The sequence below is a fragment of the Python bivittatus genome, unplaced genomic scaffold, assembly GCF_059951505.1.
Source record: "Python bivittatus isolate LINGU-HERP-01145 unplaced genomic scaffold, Pbiv_v1 ctg000980_np1212, whole genome shotgun sequence".
In the NCBI taxonomy this organism is placed as follows: Eukaryota; Metazoa; Chordata; class Lepidosauria; order Squamata; family Pythonidae; genus Python; species Python bivittatus.
The window spans coordinates 41,748,150-41,767,691 of NW_028277125.1; the positions used below are offsets into that span (position 1 = coordinate 41,748,150).

The 19,542-nt window shown below is 36.8% G+C and overlaps 1 protein-coding gene across 2 annotated transcripts in view; it reads left to right on the forward strand.

The window, feature by feature from the left end:
- UGGT1 (UDP-glucose glycoprotein glucosyltransferase 1) overlaps positions 1-19,396 on the forward strand; it is a 59,485-nt gene extending 40,089 nt beyond the window's left edge. For both annotated transcript variants that reach the window (XM_007421945.4, XM_007421946.4), the window contains 12 exons: positions 951-1,109; positions 2,843-2,928; positions 3,805-3,889; positions 4,222-4,310; positions 4,566-4,670; positions 6,307-6,391; positions 8,486-8,668; positions 10,562-10,722; positions 10,870-10,984; positions 12,304-12,420; positions 13,031-13,199; positions 14,183-19,396. In XM_007421945.4, the coding sequence (XP_007422007.1) occupies positions 951-1,109; positions 2,843-2,928; positions 3,805-3,889; positions 4,222-4,310; positions 4,566-4,670; positions 6,307-6,391; positions 8,486-8,668; positions 10,562-10,722; positions 10,870-10,984; positions 12,304-12,420; positions 13,031-13,199; positions 14,183-14,208 (1,380 nt within the window). In that variant the 3' untranslated portion in view covers positions 14,209-19,396. The remainder of the gene's footprint in view (positions 1-950; positions 1,110-2,842; positions 2,929-3,804; positions 3,890-4,221; positions 4,311-4,565; positions 4,671-6,306; positions 6,392-8,485; positions 8,669-10,561; positions 10,723-10,869; positions 10,985-12,303; positions 12,421-13,030; positions 13,200-14,182) is intronic.
- Positions 19,397-19,542: the final 146 nt, after the last annotated feature.

Below are 19,542 nucleotides of genomic sequence, written 5' to 3' on the forward strand. Positions count from 1 at the left end.
TATTAAAAACCTAAAAAGGATTTCATTCCATCATTTTGCAATTAATCTAGCATAAATACAGGTAGCCCTTGCTTAACAATGGTAATTGGGACCAGAAACTCCATTGCTAAGCAACATGGTGGTAAAGTGCAACGTCACGTGACTGTGTCAACTTATGATGGTAGTTGTGGCAATTCCAGACATGATCACCATTTGTGACCTCCTGTCAGCTTCCCTTGTCGGAAGCCCGCAGTGAGGTCACAAATGGCGATCACACGACTGTGGGATGCTGCAACCATCATAACTGCAAGCCAGTTGCTGAGTGCCCGAATTGTGATCATGTAACTGCAGGGACGCTGCAACGGCCATAACTATGAATACCCATTAGAAGCCCCCCTCATTCAGCATTGTTGTAACTTTGAACAGTCACTGAACAAGTGGTTGTTCAGTGAGGCCTACCTGTGTAGATAAGGTCTCTTGGACCATTCTCCAGAACAATTTTCCCAACTTGGTACTTTCCAGATGAGCTGGGATTGCAAATTCCAAAATTCTTTACCTGGCATAATTATTAATCCCATTTGCTGGGAATTTGGGGAATTGCGAGTACCAATATCTCTGTAATACATAGTTGTGTAAGGCTGTCTTAGTAAAATGGTTGCAGAATCAAGAATTGAAAAAACTTTATTGATATTATAACATAACATATCTGTATATCTCCTGGTTGGAGACATTGTGTTAGAATTCTGAGTTGTAAAGTATTCAGGATACATATTTCTGTGTACACAACTAATAGAAGGAACTGTAGATATAGCTGTAGATATCAAGCCTGGAACACTGTATTATCTAAAATCGTAAGATAGACTTATTTATCTTATTTTTCTTACTTTATCTGTAGTTTCTTGGTGCTGATCATTGTTTTTAATTACTTAAGCTTTTGAATGCTGAAATAGAGGTTACTTCTTTCTACACAGGTGGAGAGTGTAGTGGCAGCTGAGTACGAATTAGAACACCTCCTTTTGGAAGGGCACTGCTATGATATCACTACAGGGCAGCCTCCCCGAGGTCTTCAGTTCACTCTTGGAACATCAACAAACCCTGTTGTTGTTGACACCATTGTCATGGCCAATTTAGTAAGTGACTGATCATCTTATTCAAGTAAAATAGAATACCATATAAAATAGATTTGTAAATATGTAACTGGCCCTGTCATGTAATATGACAGACAGTTTTATATAAGAAAGCAAGGCATTTGCTGGAATCCTGATATTCTGCATTATACCATATATTATATGTAGGCAAGATATGCTACTACTTTTCCTTATCCTAGGCAAGTAATCATGTAAAGAGGAAAAAATGCCTCTTGACTTTCACAAAAGTTCTTATTTTGGCTCTTGCTGCCCCAGAAACATATAAACAAATTAGAGGCCAAGTTAAACATTAAGCATTATAGATAATTCAAGAATTTTTAAAATTGGTTTTTTAAGAAAGCAGCTTAAGGTCATAACATAAAGAAAAATAATCTAATAACAAAATACAATAAAAATACTAAATTGACAGAGCTAGGATATTTTGCAGTATTTTAGTGTCCATTGTTTTTTCTTTTTTTAAAAAAAACATAAATTATTCTTTTTCCTGGGTGAACATACTGGTATCCTCCTGAGATCTTGGGAGTGATAGCATTCATATTTGAATAAGTATCTATCCATAAAATAAGTGTGTTAGGATTTATGATTGAATCTAACAGCTGATAGATATCTAGTTGGCATATGCATTTGATATTATTTCTTTAAAAGTATTTACATCCCACCATCTTCCTTTATTTCTGAAATGACTGGAGCATCAAGATATAAATAATAAAAATAATAAAAAATACAACAATTTTGTTTGCTTGGATGTATTGCATCTCATCAAACAAGAATATCATCGTACATTAGAAATTATCATTTTAATGTTAATACAGTAGGAATAACCCAGTATAAAGAGAGTTCATTCTTATAGATCTACTAATAGTAGAAAAAAATGAATTATAAATATATTTATTTTCCCAATTCTGGTCAAGATACATCTTGTAAATATCTTTGTAAAAACTGAAAAATTTCAGAGAGAGAAAAATGCAAAGCTGGTGCAGTTATAGGGTCTAAAAGTTCAACTTTTAGGGGTGCAGTATTTTGCACCAATTGTATAACAATGTTTTTCACATGCAACTTTCACATATGTTCTGTAGTTCTAAGAATCTGGACAGCTCCATTCCAAACTGGTCACCTTAACAGAATAATTTTGGAAATCCTGTAATTCTTTGGTGCGATCCTTGAAATTTTATGAAAATCCTGTAATTCTTTTCCAATATTTTTTTCTTGTGTTGGTTTCAGATTATATTTTATTATCAAGTACCAAATAAAGTGCTACTTCTTTAATTTCTAAGGTCTAATTAAAGTGTATAGATAGGACACTTTTGGATATCAGAGGCTGGTATCCATTCGTACTAAGGACACAATATTTGGTATGTAATGAGTAATTAAAGATATGTAATCTGCTACAAGTTTGGTGTAGTGGTTAAGGTAACACACTAGAAACCAGGAGACCTTAGGCACAAAGCCAGCTTGGGGACCTTGGGCCAGTCACTCTCTCTTAGCCCTAGGAAGGAGGCAGTGGCAAACCACTTTGGAAAAACCTTGCCAAGAAAGCTGCAGGGACTAGTACAGGCAGTCTCCAGGAGTCAACAACTGGTTCGAAGGTACACACACACACAACTTGCCAAGAGAAATCCAGCAGAGTTAGCCATCATACTGGGATTTTTGGTACTAAGCAAGTTGTCTGAGGTCAACTAAATTGTTTCTTTTCCCTTTCCCTTTCTCCTTTATAGGGATATTTTCAGTTAAAAGCTAATCCTGGTGCCTGGTTTTTGAGACTCAGAAAGGGAAGGTCTGATGATATTTACAGAATTTACAGGTAGGTTGGTAAAAATAATGATTCTGCTTTTTTTGTTTCTAAACTCTATAAGATGTAGACATTCCATTAAGATGGCATTGGGTTATTTATTTATTTAACATATTTCTATGCTGCTGCAATCAGAATAACTTTCATTAGCTTATCTAGGGGAAAAAAAACACAAAGCATGCCCAGTTTAAAAAAACAGCAACCCCAGAATGGCACTACAACAATACAGAGGCGATAGAATAAAAGAGATGGCAGCATCAAATCGAATTGAGGAAGGGTCTTGGAAACAGCTTGGTCTTCAAGAGCTTTCGAAAGTCAAGCAAAGAGGGAGGCTGTTTCAAAGAGTTGGTGCTGCATTAGAAGAACATGGGTGGTCTTATGAACTGGCATTTCAAACAATCCAAGAGTCAGGTTGGCTTCACTTCACTTCCCTGATTAAATCATTGGGCAATTTTGAATTTGAAATGTTCTGAACTTGAAATGCCCTCTGAGTTTAGAACAGCTGTTCTAAGCTTACTGGAAATGTTCTGATGTCCCAACTATTCCAGAAGTGCCTGAGCTTGAAACAGCCCCATTTCAAGCTTTAAACAACTGTCCTGAATTCAAAATAAGGACATTTTTCTCTCAGGATTTTGGAATATTTTGAGCAAGGTCATTTCATCTTTGAAACTTTTACATAGTCAGGTTTTATGTCTCATTCATAAAAGTATATATAAAGGTATATATCTATAATTGGGCTAATATGATTTGTTCTGAAATAGAATTTGAGGAATATAAACTATTTGAAGAAAAACCACTTTTGAGATAGATTTTTGACAAAGGAGAGAAAAGAAGTGGCAGCAAAATAGTAATTACTAAGCTAATTTTTAAAATGTAATTAATTTTTAGTCATGATGAGACAGATTCTCCTCCAGATGCCAGTGATGTTGTCGTTGTTATCAACAATTTTAAAAGCAAAATTATTAAAGTGAAGGTGAGTTTGAAAAGGACATGGTAAAGTACTATTTTCAATAAGATTTTCTTTATATATTTTAAAAAAATATTTTTTGTATTCTGGTATAATTCATAATTGAATTGAAAAAAACCCAGAATGTTAACATGTTTGCAGCTTTGTTAAATATACTTAAGCTAATTTACTGTTTTCTCTTTGTCAGGTTCTTTGTGTTCTCTGAGCTTAGTTTTCTTTTTACTGACATTTCATTACCAGATGTTTCTGCAAGAAGAAAACCAAGTCAGAGATCACCATAACCCAACAGTTCAACCCTGAGCATATATATTCTCTACTATTGTATTCTCTGTTTGTAGGTTCAGAAGAAGCCAAATATGCTAAATGAAGATTTACTTAGTGATGGTACTAATGAAAATGAATCTGGATTTTGGGAATCTCTGAAATGGTAAAGACACGTGCAAGTCCTTCAGTGCCTCTTGAGTCTCCTGAACCTAACTCCTTACCACATAATATTTGGAATATTTGGAGAAATATTTGGAATCAGTTTGTATTATTTATCAATATGTTTCTATTGAAGCCATTAGACCACTGTCTGCAACAATGACCACTGTTAGTTAAGAGAATGACATAAAATGAAAGAAACCATTATTCTTTTTTTAAATGAAGCATTGCAAAAAAAGGCTTTTCTTTTCTGCTTTAGGGGGTTTACAGGTGGCCAGAAGAAAGAAGAGGTGAAACAGGATAAGGAAGATGTGATCAACATCTTTTCAGTGGCATCAGGGCATCTATATGAGAGATTTCTTCGGTAGGTCTAGAATTAATAATGCTTTACTCAAATTGAAAAATTCTGATTATTCATGGGCATTTGCAGGATTTTCTGTGTTCTTCACTAACGAGGTTTTTGGGGTTTTCTACACAAGATTCAATCCAATGAATAACAGAATAATCTTACAATTATAGATGCATACCATTGTAGAGTTGGAAGGGACCGCAAAGATCATCTGGTCCAATCCTCTGAAATTTGTAAGAAAGCCAATTAAGCCATTCCCAAGAAGTGGTTGTTCAGCCTCTTCTTAAAATTGTCCAGAAAAAAAGAATTCACAGCATCCATAAAAAGACTGTTGTACAGATCTTACCATCAGGACATTTTTCCTTATATTTAAATAAAACCTATATATCTGCAACTTATACTCATTATTTCAAGTCCTAATTTATATTTTCAGTGACGGTGTAAAATTGCTTCTGACCGTTTTCCCTGTGGCACCCTTTTAAGTTCCAAAACACCAATATTGTATATCCCCGCAGTTGTTTTTTTCTTCAGTCTGATCCACATCCACACTGGCTTCTCCGATTTCCTCAGTACTAAAAGCTATGCTCTTTACTGACTTGGTTGCTTACACTTGAATGAGGATTTATTTTACAGTATTAAGACATTACTTCTGCGTTCATGAGCTTTCCATAGGTGGTGATGAGAGATTTCAAGAGCCCAGCACTTCATTTTTAACACACATAAGTATTATCCCCAGATGTTCATCTCTGATGGTCCTTCAGTGAAATTTCATCAAGCTTTGTATCAGTTGGCATCTGTCTCAATATGAACCTTTTTGAATTTCTTAAATAAGGCAAATGAGTTGGTCTAGGTTTGTTTTTTAAACTGTTGTCACAATCTTTTAATGATGTATTTTAAATTAGCAATTATTCTTTTTTTATTTCTCTCTTCCTCCCCCCACCTCCCAACTGTGCATTTGCAGTATACCTAGTGGGAGAAACCCAGAGGTCTCAGTTAAGACTCAGTACTTAGTACTCAGGCTTGGTACTGACTATACTTTCAACAAACCAGAAATATGAACCCATGTTTAACACATTATCAGAACCAGACTCAAAAGTTTTCTTGTCCTCATATTTGCAGCAAGTTTTTAATTTCTTTTTCAGCAATCTAATTTAGTGGGAAATCAGAAACTGTTACTAATCTGCTAGAGAGCACCCAGAGAGCTGCCAGAGATCCCTATCTATTTTCAGCCTATTTTCAGTTCTTAAATTAACCAGAATCATTCTAGCCAATGAAAAAAATTGCAATTCTAAAATAAAATTTAACTGCCTACAGATGGCATGTCATGTGCAGTGCTGCAATCGGATAGGTCAATGTCTGTATTCTCATTCAGCTTCTAATACAGCAATGCTAATGGGAAGTCCTAGAATTTAGTATGTTTTCATTCTTTACAGCCCTTTTTGGAAGAACACCTTCAAGCAATTAACCATAACTTTTAAAGTACAAAAGTAGTTTTATCTCCTTTCAATGCTCTGTGAGATATCAACTTGTTAAGACTTTTCATAAGTTTGTATTACAATTACAAATTGGGTGAAAAAGTAAAACACAAGTATAAAGGTCTGAGTTAGTTCCAGATACTTACATTTCTTTTTTGCTTTACTTCTTTTAACAGCATAATGATGCTGTCTGTGCTGAAGCACACACAGACTTCAGTGAAGTTCTGGTTTCTGAAGAATTATTTATCACCTACATTTAAGGTATGTTGTAAGAAAAAAAAGTTTTCTTTCTTATAGTCAAAGAATTCTGGTTACATTTCTTTATTTAATAATAATATGTGGATGCCCATCTTACAAACCATAACTCTGGGCGGCTCATAGCAACAGTAAAAAAGCAATAAAAATCGCCAAAAAAAAAAAAAAAGAACAACTCCAGGCACCCTAAACCAACCCTTCTCAGTACAGAAGAAAGTACAACCATTGGGCTCCAGCTTCACCCTATCCCAGTGCTTGGAAGAAAGCCAGCTTTTTAAGGTCTTTTGGATCTCAGAGGGGAGGGTATTCCATAGGGCAGGGGTCGCTACTGAGAAGGTGCATTTCCTAGATCCTGCTAGATCAGGATTCCTCAACCTTGGCAACTTGAAGATGTGTGGACTTCTTGCTGGCTGGGGAATTCTGGAAGTTGAAGTCCACACATCTTCAAGTCGCCAAGGTTGAGGAACCCTGTGCTAGATGACATTTGAGAGAAGGAACCTGGAGTGTGCCCATCCTATCTGGGCTGATGGAACAGGCAGATAACCCCAGGGAGAGGCAGTGCCTCAGATAACCTGGCCCCGTGCCATACAGGGCTTTCAGGATGATGACCAGCACCTTGAATTGCACTTGGAAAGAAACTGGAAGTCATTTCAACTCACACAGCAGGGTTGTAATATGGACAAAGTGAGAGGCGCCCAAAATTAATCACAGGCAAAGTAGTGAGCTAATAAGTAACTTGCTTAAAAAGCAGAGATGGTTCTGCTTTTGCTTCAACAGAACTTTCATTTCATAGAAAATAAACTCTCTGCATTTCAAACAATTGATTTGTTAAATCTCTTTTCTGAACTCCAAATGGCCCTGATTTCTTTTTCCTTTTCATCTCCTTGTTGTCTGCATCTCAAGATCTTCAGCCATTCCATTTTCCATATTTTCTTTCCATGGCTCTTTCTCATTTTTTCTAAACGTCCAGGCCCCCATCCATTCATTTTCCCACATTTCCCCATCTGTTCTTATTTAATTATTTCAGTCTCTGATAACATGTAGTTAGAATGGTTACTGAGGGAGCATTCATTTTAGAGCAAACTTGCAAAGAATCTCAGCTAAAGAATGTTGCTAGCTAGAATGCAGTTAGTCTGGAAATATATTTTGAATTTAAGATGTGGCTCATTTACTGCTATCACTACAAGCATATTCCTCGCCATTTTCCCTACTAGGAATATGCACAGAATATGAAATAATGTAAGAAAATACAGCCCATTATTCAATTTCCCCAGACTTGGATATAAATTTCATTCTAGAACGGTTACATGTTGCCTTTTGGAGAAACAAGTATTCTTGTGCCAGGAGTACATTAACAAAGCTGAAAAATGTGCCAGATTTCATACATATATTAAACAACATGTTTACATGTATCTTTTCTAATGTTCCAGAAGTGAATAGCTTCCCAACAAGTCAAAGGTGGTTTCTCTAGCATATTTCAAAGCAGTGATGAAAAGTGAGGGAGAAGTGCAATTGCCACAGTCATAATTGGAGATCAAATACTGTGGTGGGAATGAGCTTAATTCTAGTGAGCTGTAGGAAAAGCTTCTATTATATTTAATTGCAGAAATTCTATCTATCTGTCTCTCAAACCTTTGGCAGCATAGACAGCTAAGTATGTCTCTTTCAGAATAATACTCTGCTGCATCTTTTTCTAAGTGGAAGTTGGAAGGAAGAAGATCCTGTGGATATTTTCCAGTGTATAAAACCTTCGTTCCTGTTTTTTTGTTCCTATGTATAAAACCTCTGTGCTGGGTGGTAAAAAGGGCAATACCCCAATATCTCTTAATTTCATTTACTTCTTACAATTATTTTTTCTCTACAAAAATCTTCACTTGTAAGAAATGTAGGAATGCAAGAAAATTAAACCTGGTTGGTTATCAAGTCTGGGCAAAATGTGAAGATTCCTGCTTTTACCTCTTACACATTTACCATTATCCTTGGATATTTTTCATAGCCACAAATCTGGCTTTGTTAAGAATAATGTAACATGCCCTTAATGTTTTTTTTTTAAAATTTGTATTAGAAGCTGTTAGGACAATAACTAATATTTTGTTCCAGGAATTCATCCCATATATGGCTAAAAAGTATAATTTCCAGCATGAGTTTGTCCAGTACAAGTGGCCACGCTGGCTTCACCAGCAAACAGAGAAGCAACGTATTATCTGGGGTTACAAAATTCTTTTTCTGGATGTGCTTTTCCCCCTCGCTGTTGATAAATTCCTTTTTGTAGATGCTGACCAGGTAAGTGGCTTTGAAGACTCAAATGTTATTTATTTTAAAAAGAATGTCCAAGGTGTCTTTTCCAGCTAGGACCCCCAAAACCTTGCATTTAAAAATTTAAAAATAATTTACAAATGTTGAAGTATTATAAGCAGAAAAAATAGCTAATAAATGTAAAACCCTTGAAAATTAAGTGAGATAAAAATGGTTTAATAGCACAGCTAAATCTAAATAAATAAACTACTTATGTAATATCTTTAAAGAGAGTGTTTCACAGTTTAGATGCTACTATAGAGAAGGCTTTGACCACTGTCCACATAAACTAGCCTCTGTTGATGGTGGGACATTCAGAAGTGTATCTGAAACAGATTCAGTGAGAATCTGGATCTGGGATCCAGACTGTTTAAGGCTTTATAAGATCAGCCCCTTGGATGCATGCCTGGAAACAAAATGGCAGCCAGTGCAACTGGTTCTAGGATCATATTATAAACAAAGTGCAAATCAGAAGGTAGTCTGGTTGCCATTTTTCACAATAACTGCAATTTCCAAAAACTCTTTAGCATAGCTCTACATGTTACACAGCTCCTAATCTGGATGGTGATTAAGACATTGATTGCTATGGCTAGCTCCAGGAAGAGCCACAAATGATGCAACAATAAAAGATGGCCCACTGTACTGCCATCTGATCCTTCATGATTGATATCAAATCACCAAAGCTGCGGAAAACTTGATCCTGCATTAGATTGTCTACTCACCAACAGTACACCTGCCTTAAGCCACATCTGATTCATTATAGTGGCTTCCTACGTTAAAGACTTCCATAGCCAGGAAAATGGTAAGACCTGACCCCAGAATTCAGGATGACTTCTCCCAGGGAACAAGAGAGATTCCCTAAGAATCCTAATAGATCAGTGGGATAATACTCCCTTCAGCACCACCTTTTGGGAGACAGTGCTAAGGGAAGATCAGAATCAATGCACCACATTCCCATATTTAGTACATGCCAAAGAATGGCACCGTATTTGACAAATCCAGCAAAATGAATGGATATACAGTACACTCCTGCCTATTTCCATGAAGGCTGTATGTTCAGATTCTGGCCTGACTTCAGATTGGAAGGGATTCAGTAATTAGTTTCCCTCCTATAAAGCTTGGAACTAATTAGAATTAACTTCATTAATTCTAGAATCTTCCTCAGAAAAAAAATACTAAAAATTAGCATAAAGTTTACTGTATTGTAAACACACTTTCTCATCTGTACAGATGTACTGCATGATATTCTCAGAACATTTTAATGGAAGGGAATGATCTTATGAAAATCTCTAACTTGCAAGCAAGCTCTCAAATGTTCTCTGATCCTAGGAGGTTAAACATAGCAGCTGCTATCAGGCTGAACATTTTAAACATTTATTTGTGATCTCTAGTAAGAACTGATATGAACTCATTCTAGCTGGTGTCTTATTCTGAGACAGCATACAGCAAAACTGGGAAATTCTGTCATGCTTGGCTTCAGCCTAGATCTGCAGGCCCACTTAGATAATTTACTTTTTTTAAAAAAAGTTAAAATGTATTAAACTAAGTCAATTGATTAAAAAATATGTACCATTGCTACGGGTTCAGGCTGACTTTTATTATACTACTTGTAGTATATATATTATCAAATACAAGTGGAGATATGCCTCTCCTGAAGACAGCTCCAGGGTTGGGGGAATATAAAAGTATTTTGGACATGCCCTTTCCCATAAAAGTCCATATATTTAGGGTTTGGATGGAAAAGTATTCTGTTACCATAGGTCATATTTAATTAAGAGGAAAGTGGGTTACACATCTATTTGGGTAGGTTGTGATCCAGTTCCAAGTTATCTACAGAATATCTAAAGTTGACATTCTAAAAAGTGAACTATTTTTCTTTAGATTGTACGTACAGACCTCAAGGAGTTAAGAGATTTCAACTTGGATGGGGCACCTTATGGTTATACGCCATTCTGTGAAAGCCGCAGAGAGATGGATGGCTACCGATTCTGGAAGTCAGGATACTGGGCAAGCCACTTGGCTGGAAGAAAATATCACATTAGGTGACAAGTTTGCATCCCACTTTTAATATACTTACTTCTGATGTATTTACTCTGAGAGTCCAATCTGAATTTATTTTGCATTTTAACCTCTCTAGTGTATAATTCAAGTACAGGTGAATTCAACAGCTGTTCTTTCTCTGTTTGTAGTGCTCTTTACGTTGTAGACCTAAAAAAGTTCAGGAAGATAGCTGCTGGAGATCGGCTCAGAGGACAATATCAAGGACTTAGCCAGGATCCAAATAGCCTCTCCAACCTTGATCAGGTAATTATATCTTTTCATATACATACTTCCAGTCTCTTGTTCAAAACAGATGCAAATCCTACAGTAATACTGCATTTTTAGAGTAGCTTCCCTCATTATAGGCAGAAATCAGATTCCAAAAGCTCTTTGGATACCTATTATGTGCAAAACTCAAGTTTTAAAGACTTGGAGAATGGGCGTTCAACTGTAGAGCTTTGTGGAATACAAAGGTAAGATAGGTCAAGAATAGCAAATATTTAGGAATGATATAGAAGTTAAGGAGGATAATATTTTATGAAGAGATTCATGAATATGCATTATAGTTGCTAGTAAGTGGACAAATAGGAATATCAGTAAGTATGTGTCAGTGGTATCCAGAGTACTGGTTATAGGACTGCTAGAAAGATGGACACTGTAGGAAGGTGTCATTCACCAGCTACCCTCCTGCTCCCTCTACCTGCCTTCCAGATTATATGGATGTAATTGTTCCCAAAGCAAAAGCAATCCACCTGAGTTAGTCAAGCTGCCCTCCTTGTTCTTGACTGGACAGATGCCCCCTGTTTTTCTGGAATTTGGATGGCACAGAACAGGAAATCTTCCTTCCCTAAGGCTAGGTTTCACACATACACACCCCCAACACCAAAATTCATTTGCTATTCTTTCTCTGCCAACTTTATCCTACTGGTTCCAATTCTCTCAAGACTTTTGCCAGAGGCCTTAAATCCCAAGCTCAGTTAAGAAATCTGCTCCTTCATTTCCTGACACTCTGAGGACTTGCAGCCAAGACTACAGGAGAAAAATAAACTTCCAGCTGCCTCTTTTAGGTAGAATCCCACCCCCTGCCTCTCATTGCAAGAGGAGAGAGGCTTTGTAGAGCTGTAGAATATATGAACTCCCCAGGTGGCCTGCAGGCCCCTTAATCTGCTACAGACACTCAAATGAGATTTAGTTGCCATCTGTTAAATGTTCAGGAAGGATAGCTAAATATTACAATAACTCAGTACAGTTTAATAACTTCTTGAACTTTTCAGTGATAGCAGTATATGGTTGCAGATGAGGTAGGCTCAAATGTAAATAAATGTTTTCCATTGTTGGTTGGTCTGTCCTAGCATAGTCACCCTAAGCTTTTATTCTATATATTCTGTGCTCTGAGAAATACAGCTCCGGTGTATTCCACAATATAATTTCTTGCCATTAGGTTTTATATTTTGTTTTTAAATTTGGTCAGCAGACATTTTGTACATGGATTCCTCTTAATTTATATGCAACTGCAACGCCATTGAAAAGTTTTCAGAAAGTGTATTAAGGAAAAAAGAGAACTGTTAATTTCTGTTTTACAGGATTTACCCAATAACATGATCCATCAGGTGCCAATTAAATCACTCCCACAAGAATGGCTTTGGTGTGAAACATGGTGTGATGATGCTTCAAAGAAGAGAGCAAAGACTATTGATCTGGTAAGGTTGCTTCAATATATTGTGGGGTGGGGGAGACTTGTAGCTCAACTAATCTTATCTTTTGCTCCACGCAGGAGTTCACTATGCCTGCCAAGTGGCCATCTCCAGTAAGAGGGAATCCAACATGTTGTTCAGGCAGACTGTTCCAGTTCCTCCTTATATTCACCCTGAATTGTCTTTCTTTTAACTTCAAACCTTTTGTCCTTGTCCTGCACTCAATTTCAATGGGCCCTGCCTTCGGTTGCATGTGGCAGTCTTTCAGATATTTTCATCCCCTTTAGTTTTCTCCTTTGCAAGATAAACCACCCCCAGTTTCCTTAACCATTCCTCAAGGTAGCACTTCTGTGAACCTTCACCAGCTTTTCCATGTCTAAGTGCAGTGCCCAGAACAGTACATCAACTATAGTCTGGCCAGCACAAAGTACAGTGGGACTCCTATCTCCTGTGAACTGGATACAGCACTTCATTTAATTCAGCTCAAGACTACAGTGGCTTTATTAGCTGCTGGAGCATGCTTCTTGCTCATGCTTAGCACCCAGTAGCATTTCTAGGTCTGTCTTATGTGAACTGCTACTAAGCCATCACCGCTGACGTACGTGTTACATTGCAGTGTAATAATCCAATGACGAAAGAACCCAAGCTGCAGGCAGCAATGAGGATTGTCCCTGAATGGCAGGATTATGATCAAGAAATTAAGCAGTTATATAGTCAATTCCATCAAGAGAAGGAGTCAGGAGTACTAATTACAACAAATGAAACTGAACCTCAAAGTCAAGGAGGTAATTATTTTTAATGGCATTCATTATTTTAAGATGTATCTGTTTCCCCTAGAAGTTGGGAAGTACATGGTTGTACAAAGCAGAAAGGGACTAAAGCATTGTGTGCCCATTTCCAAAGAAGAAGAACTTACATGTGAGCTGCATAATTTGAGCTCAGTGAAAAGGAAATTATAGAAATGGGATTTTTTTCTTTCTTAATATTATTTACAGGTAGTCCTCGCTTAACATCCACTCATTCAGTGACCATTTGAAGTTACGATGGCACTGAATGAGTACTTACAACCAATCCTTGTAGTTGTGGCCATTGCAGTCTCCCCGCAGTCACGTGATCGTAATTCGGGTACTTGGCAACTGGCTTGAAATTACATCGCAGCATCCCATGGTGACATGATCGCCATTTGCGACCTTCACTGCCAGCTTCTGGCAAGCAAAGTCAATGGGGAAGCTGGCGGGAGGTTGCAAATGGTGATCACGTGACTGCAAGATGCTGTAACCATGTGGGATTTGCCTAATAACAGCAACTGGGGCTACAACAATTGCTGTTGTAAGTTGGTGCGGTCATGTGATGTCATGCCTTACAACCACATTGCTTAGTGGTGGAGTTCCCAGTCCCAGTTACAATCAGTAAGCAAGGACTACTTGTAGTACTATTCGTGAATGTATCGTATAATTGTCTATTTATGAACTTGAAGTTATTTTTTCTGAAAACCATCCATTCTGCATTTGCTATGAAAAGTATCTTATTAGCTATAGACAGAGCTACTGTGTAATTTAACCATGTTTGTTTTCTAATTGAGACTTCTCAGTCAGAAATATAGTAGAAGGAATGATACTTCACTTCTCACTTATTTTATCCTTTTGCCATAACAATACATTAATTGCCAGATCTATGCTGATATGGCATTTAAATGTCATGCAGTTATTATATTTGTACTTCTTTATATTTACCTGTATATTTCTCTCTCTCTCTTGTTTTTCTACAGACACGCTATTGCATGGGGAATTATGATCATAGTGACATACTGAGTGAGACTATTTCATAGACAATTTTTCTATCAAATGCTAGTTTTTTTCTAGTACACTTGCAAAACTGCTGAATAAAATGGAAGGTGGGGGTGATGCATATTAATTACAATTCAATTGATTCTGACAGATCGAATGGGAACTGGACTATTTGAATTAGCTGAACTGGTTTTCTTTGCACCTGTGCGAGACTGAAGAATCTACAAAGATATAGAAATTCGGTAACAAAGAAGTGTGTTGAAGAGCAACAGGTCTCTTTTACCAGCTTTTGGCCAAGTATACCACTGTATGTCAAGTCATCTCTACACCTTTCTCAAAAGTCCAGAGAAAGGGTAGCTACTTAGAGGATGAAATATGGAGAATACACAGGCATTTCCATCATTTCAAGGTGTTGAAATAGTGATTTGAACAGGGCTTTTTATGACATTTTGGACTGACTAATGCAGTCAGAAGTCAAATGGATTTGGGTTTTTTTATCATAGCCTTCATCCTGATGGGAAAGTCACAGCTCTTGTATTTAAATCAACTACATTGTGAATATCACATCAGATAACCCATAGTTGGGCAAAAATGTCAAAGCAATCCACAACTTTTAAAATATATATTTGCAAATGTGTATTTTAATGAAGCAGACTTTCTGTGGCACTTAACATCTTTTTCCACTGACGACCTAAATGGACACTTCTCTCCAGTTTATTGAAAACTGCAAAATTATTAGGGCATTAAGACTGCTATAATTTGTCATCTTTCACTGAATGTATTTTTTTGTTCATGCAAATCTGTGGAAGCTTTTTGATTATGTAAATTTGATAAGTTTATTTTTTTTTCCTCAAAAAAAGCAATGTCAGGTGAATAAAGCCTAAGAGTTCCTATACTTTTTTCTTTAGTTCTTCTCTTGTGGATCCCACATTAGTAGAAGTTACCATGTTTTTGCACTTTATTTATGGGCTAGTTTCTGGTCAATTTTTCAACCATACAAAACACATTTATTTAGATGTATGATGGAACCTACGGATGACTACTCTTGTAATTTTCCCAACTCCCCACTTGTAATACTTTTTATTTCTGTTTTTCATATGAAATAAGTAACTTTTGCAGAAAAACATGTTGTGGATATACCGAACAACTGCCTGCAACTTTGAAACTGTGTCAAATAGCTATAACTAGTTGTTTTTATATAAAGATGTCCTTTGCTAGAAAGATTAACACCAGAAAACCATACTGATAAAATCTAATCTGAGGGAGAACATTTGAGAACAAACTCCTAGCTCTTCTGTGAAAACAATAATTGCTAATTTTGCATTCATATTATGGATTTTATGAGTTCCTATGATTCCAGTTATTGAGTATAGCATTTTAAAGTGCAGTCTTGTAAGATTCAAAACATTGTGAAATTGTGTCATGATGCAGGAGCACACTATATTCTATCATTTGAAAAGTCATGTTTTGGTTTGTGTTGAAATGTCTATAAGCTAATGCAGAGAGTCCTCGCTTACCAACCATTTGTTCAGCAACCATTCAAAGTTACACCACTGCTGAAAAGGGAGATTTACGACTGGTGCTCAAAGTTGCAGGTGTCGCAGTGTCCTCGCGGTCACATGATTGCAATTTGAGTGCTTGGCAACCAGCGCACATTTATGATGGTTGCAGTGTCTTGCAGTCACATGATCGCCATTTGCAACTTTCACAGCCAGCTTCCAACAAGCAAAGTCAATGGGGAAGTCAGCAAGAAGTCGCAAGTCGCGGTCACGTGACATCACGCTTAACAACTGCAGGTGATCCACTTAACTTCACAGTTTAATGACCATGGCCGGAACTGATGCCATAAGTTGGCACAGTCACGTGGTGTTTCACTTTATGACCACATCGCTTAGCAACAAAGTTGCCGATCCCAATTGCGGTCAGTAAGCAAGGACTGCCTGTAGACAGGATATTTTGTTGCAGCTCTTGGAGTGCTCATATCTCAAAGAGGTCATGTAAGGATAAGCCACTGATACAATACTATTCCTAAAAGGATCAGTTGTTCTAGAACAGCCTTTCTCAACCTTTTTACCCCGGAGGAACCCTTGAAACAATTTTCAGGTCTCCGGGAACTCCTGCATAAAAATCATCCCTCCCCCATACAATTCACTTCTAACCTACAAAATCTATGTTTTACAACATTTACAGCAACAGCAAACCTGCAGGCTGGTAGCTGAGTTATGATGTGTAAAAATTCCCATCATTGTGCACTGTGTGGTGCATAAAGTCCAAAAATGTTTTGGCTTTCTTTTCAATCATGATCTCTTGTGGAACCCCAAGGTTTTGTGGAATCCCAGTTGAGAAAGGCTGTTCTAGAACAAGGGTAAGCAATTGTTTTTACAGCCAAGGGCTGCATTTGATTTTATATTATTTTTAGGCTACAGATTATGTATCAGTAGAACAGTAACATCACAGGAAAAGGGTGAAGAATGAATATTCAGCTTTCTTGTATTTTTTATGTTTTTAATTTTACGAAGATTGGTATAGTCAATGTGTCCTAACTTTAATTCATGCATTCTGATGTTGGGCGAAAAGCCACCTGCCAGACTGCTCTCCCTGGTCCTAGACTAACACTACCATTTTGATGAAAATTACATAGTATTTTCTAGAATCCAGGTAATATTTTAGGGACATAAAAATTGGAAAGTTAGAAAATCACAATATTCTGTAAAAACATGGCTTCTTGTGCTGTTCCCTTTAGTAACCTAATGTTGAGGCATAGTTTAGCAGCAACAGCTTTTGTGTTTTAATGCTAGTAATTATTATTTTGTTTCATAAATTATTCAAGGGTTCTGTGCCAGTACAGTGCTCTTTGGAACATTCCTGAATGAAGACTTGGTGGATGCTCTGTCCCATTGCTTATATACTTAATATGGCTTCCACTGTTTTCCTCAGATCCTTTTTGACTGCCATAATGAAAATATCTTTAGAGCTTTCAGAGCAATGTTTTCTGTCCTATTTTGTTACTTTCTCCATCAGCATCTTCTTTTTTATCTTTTAGTTGCTCCAGTTAATAGCTTTTGCATTTATTTAAGCCCCACATGGTATTACAACAGTTTCTTCGCTTCTATTTTAATAACATCCTATGAGCAGGCGGCCTCTCCATCTCAGCTGCTATTCACAGCAGATTTCATGAATGGCCAGTTCTTTGAGTACCGGGATCCACTGTCTCTTACAAGTTAATGTCTTCAGGATTGTGTAGCTTTGTCATTTCTGATTCTGATGACTCTGTTTTTGACAATACTCCTAATTCTATCATTGTTGAGATGTCCAATCTAGATTTTGAGGAAAAATTCATTCTGCACTGGGAGATAGGGTGAAAGAAAAAAGCTTAATACCATGGTGTGAAAGTTTTCTACCTCTGGTTCAACTGACACTCAAGATTTTCAACTATCAAGCATGCCTGTTTGAATGCCAGCAGTTCTTAAGGGAGAAACTGGCTTCACTCACAGGACATTTGCCTAATGATGAGGGAGACTGTAGAGAAAATTTTAGGAGACATTTCTAGGATCTCCAAGTAGCAAATGAATATGTGAAGGCACAATGAGGAAGGTGGAGTAAAAAGTGTGTGTTGTAACACCTGACCTCAGTCCTCAGCCCTGAATCAAAAAACTTAGTCTGGGATCATGAACATTCTCTTTGGAGATGAAAGCTTGTTTACTGAAAAAGCAATGACATCTTGGCACTCAAGACAATGGCCAGAATGATGCATCTCTAGTATGAAACAGTTATCCTACTGATCTTGATACTAGAATTGGAAAAGTCAGTTGTGACATTTTTCGTCTCATCTTACACTTAAAACAATTCCTGAATTTTGTTACACAAATATATACCTGTTAGGCATCTATCCCCAGCTTGCAGTCACTCCATTCTCCTTTTAATGTTAATTAGAAAGTTATTTGAACCATTGTTTTGTCCTTATATGAAATATGCCTTGATGGCAGTGTTGATCCAAGGTGCTCATGTGTTACATGCACTTTGGTTAATTCTCCCCGTATGAACTTTCATCATAAAATGTACTGAGGCCAACCCCAACTTTTTGGCTTTTATCTCTTAGGAGGAAGCACTGCATAATCTGAACAGTCAGACGATGGTTGTAGTTGCCCATCTTTACTCAATGCTCATTGTGATGAAAGTAAACCTTTGCTATTATTTAACAGTCCAAACCACCATCAGAAGTCAATCTATTCACGTCTTGGTGACATCTACAGCTGCCTTTTGACACATTCCATTGAATGAACTATGCAGAGTAGCCACATAGGCACAACCATCAATATTTATAGTGCACAACTAGATGGAAATACAGTTATGCCAGACAGTCTTAATTGTGGAATGTTTTAAATGAGGGCACTGAGTAGATGCAGAACCCAAATATATGAATTCACAAGTGACTACTTTAAGATTCTTAGTTTCAAATGAGTAGCCACTCCCTAGCCTTTCTCAATCATTAGTAAACTTACAGAGACATTTAATATTTTGCTTTATGTGTTTTTATGCTGCTTATGAGCCCAAGAAGTATGTAATACATGCATCTGTCATGGCCTGCAAAATAGGAAATGGGTATCTTTCGATTCTCCATACCAAAAATGTAACAGTGTAAGTAATGTAGAATGGAATGTGGCACACTGTAGTATCTCATATTTAGGGGAAAGCAGTTTTATCTTCATTTTGTAAAGCGGGAATTAATTGTACTACACCATAAATTCTCTTTAAAGAAAAGGCTTTGCTACCATCTCCCTTGTTGATTGTTGCTAGTTGTGCACATAGGTAAGCATGCATCTAGCTCTAGATTAGATCTGTCAGCTTTGTGCAGTTATCTGTAATGTACAGTATATGGAAAAGTGAGAAGCACTGAGGACAATTGAGGAAAATGAATTTGCCATCTGAAATGTATGTGATTCAATGTGAAGATTTGTGGATATCCTAATCAGGACGATATGATGAAAGTCTAAGTGTGAATAATCATTCATTAAATATTTAATTTTATAGTTCTTGAATGAGCTAGGAGCATCATAACTTAAACTTTCCAAAATTGGACTGTGATTTCTTAATGTACATACTGCCAATGAATCATAAAGTATAACACTGCTGTACATTTTTAAACAGTGATACTTGGAAAACTCTTTAATAAATTTGTTTTAGCTACTCTGAAAGCTTTATCTACCTATAAGCAAGGTTTTTTTTAACCCAGCATATATTCTGGTTGTGTGTGAAGGTCAGCTTTAGCATAAATGAAAAATAAAAATAATAAATTGAAGCCAGTTTTCCCCATACGCCTATATTACAATTGTTATATTCA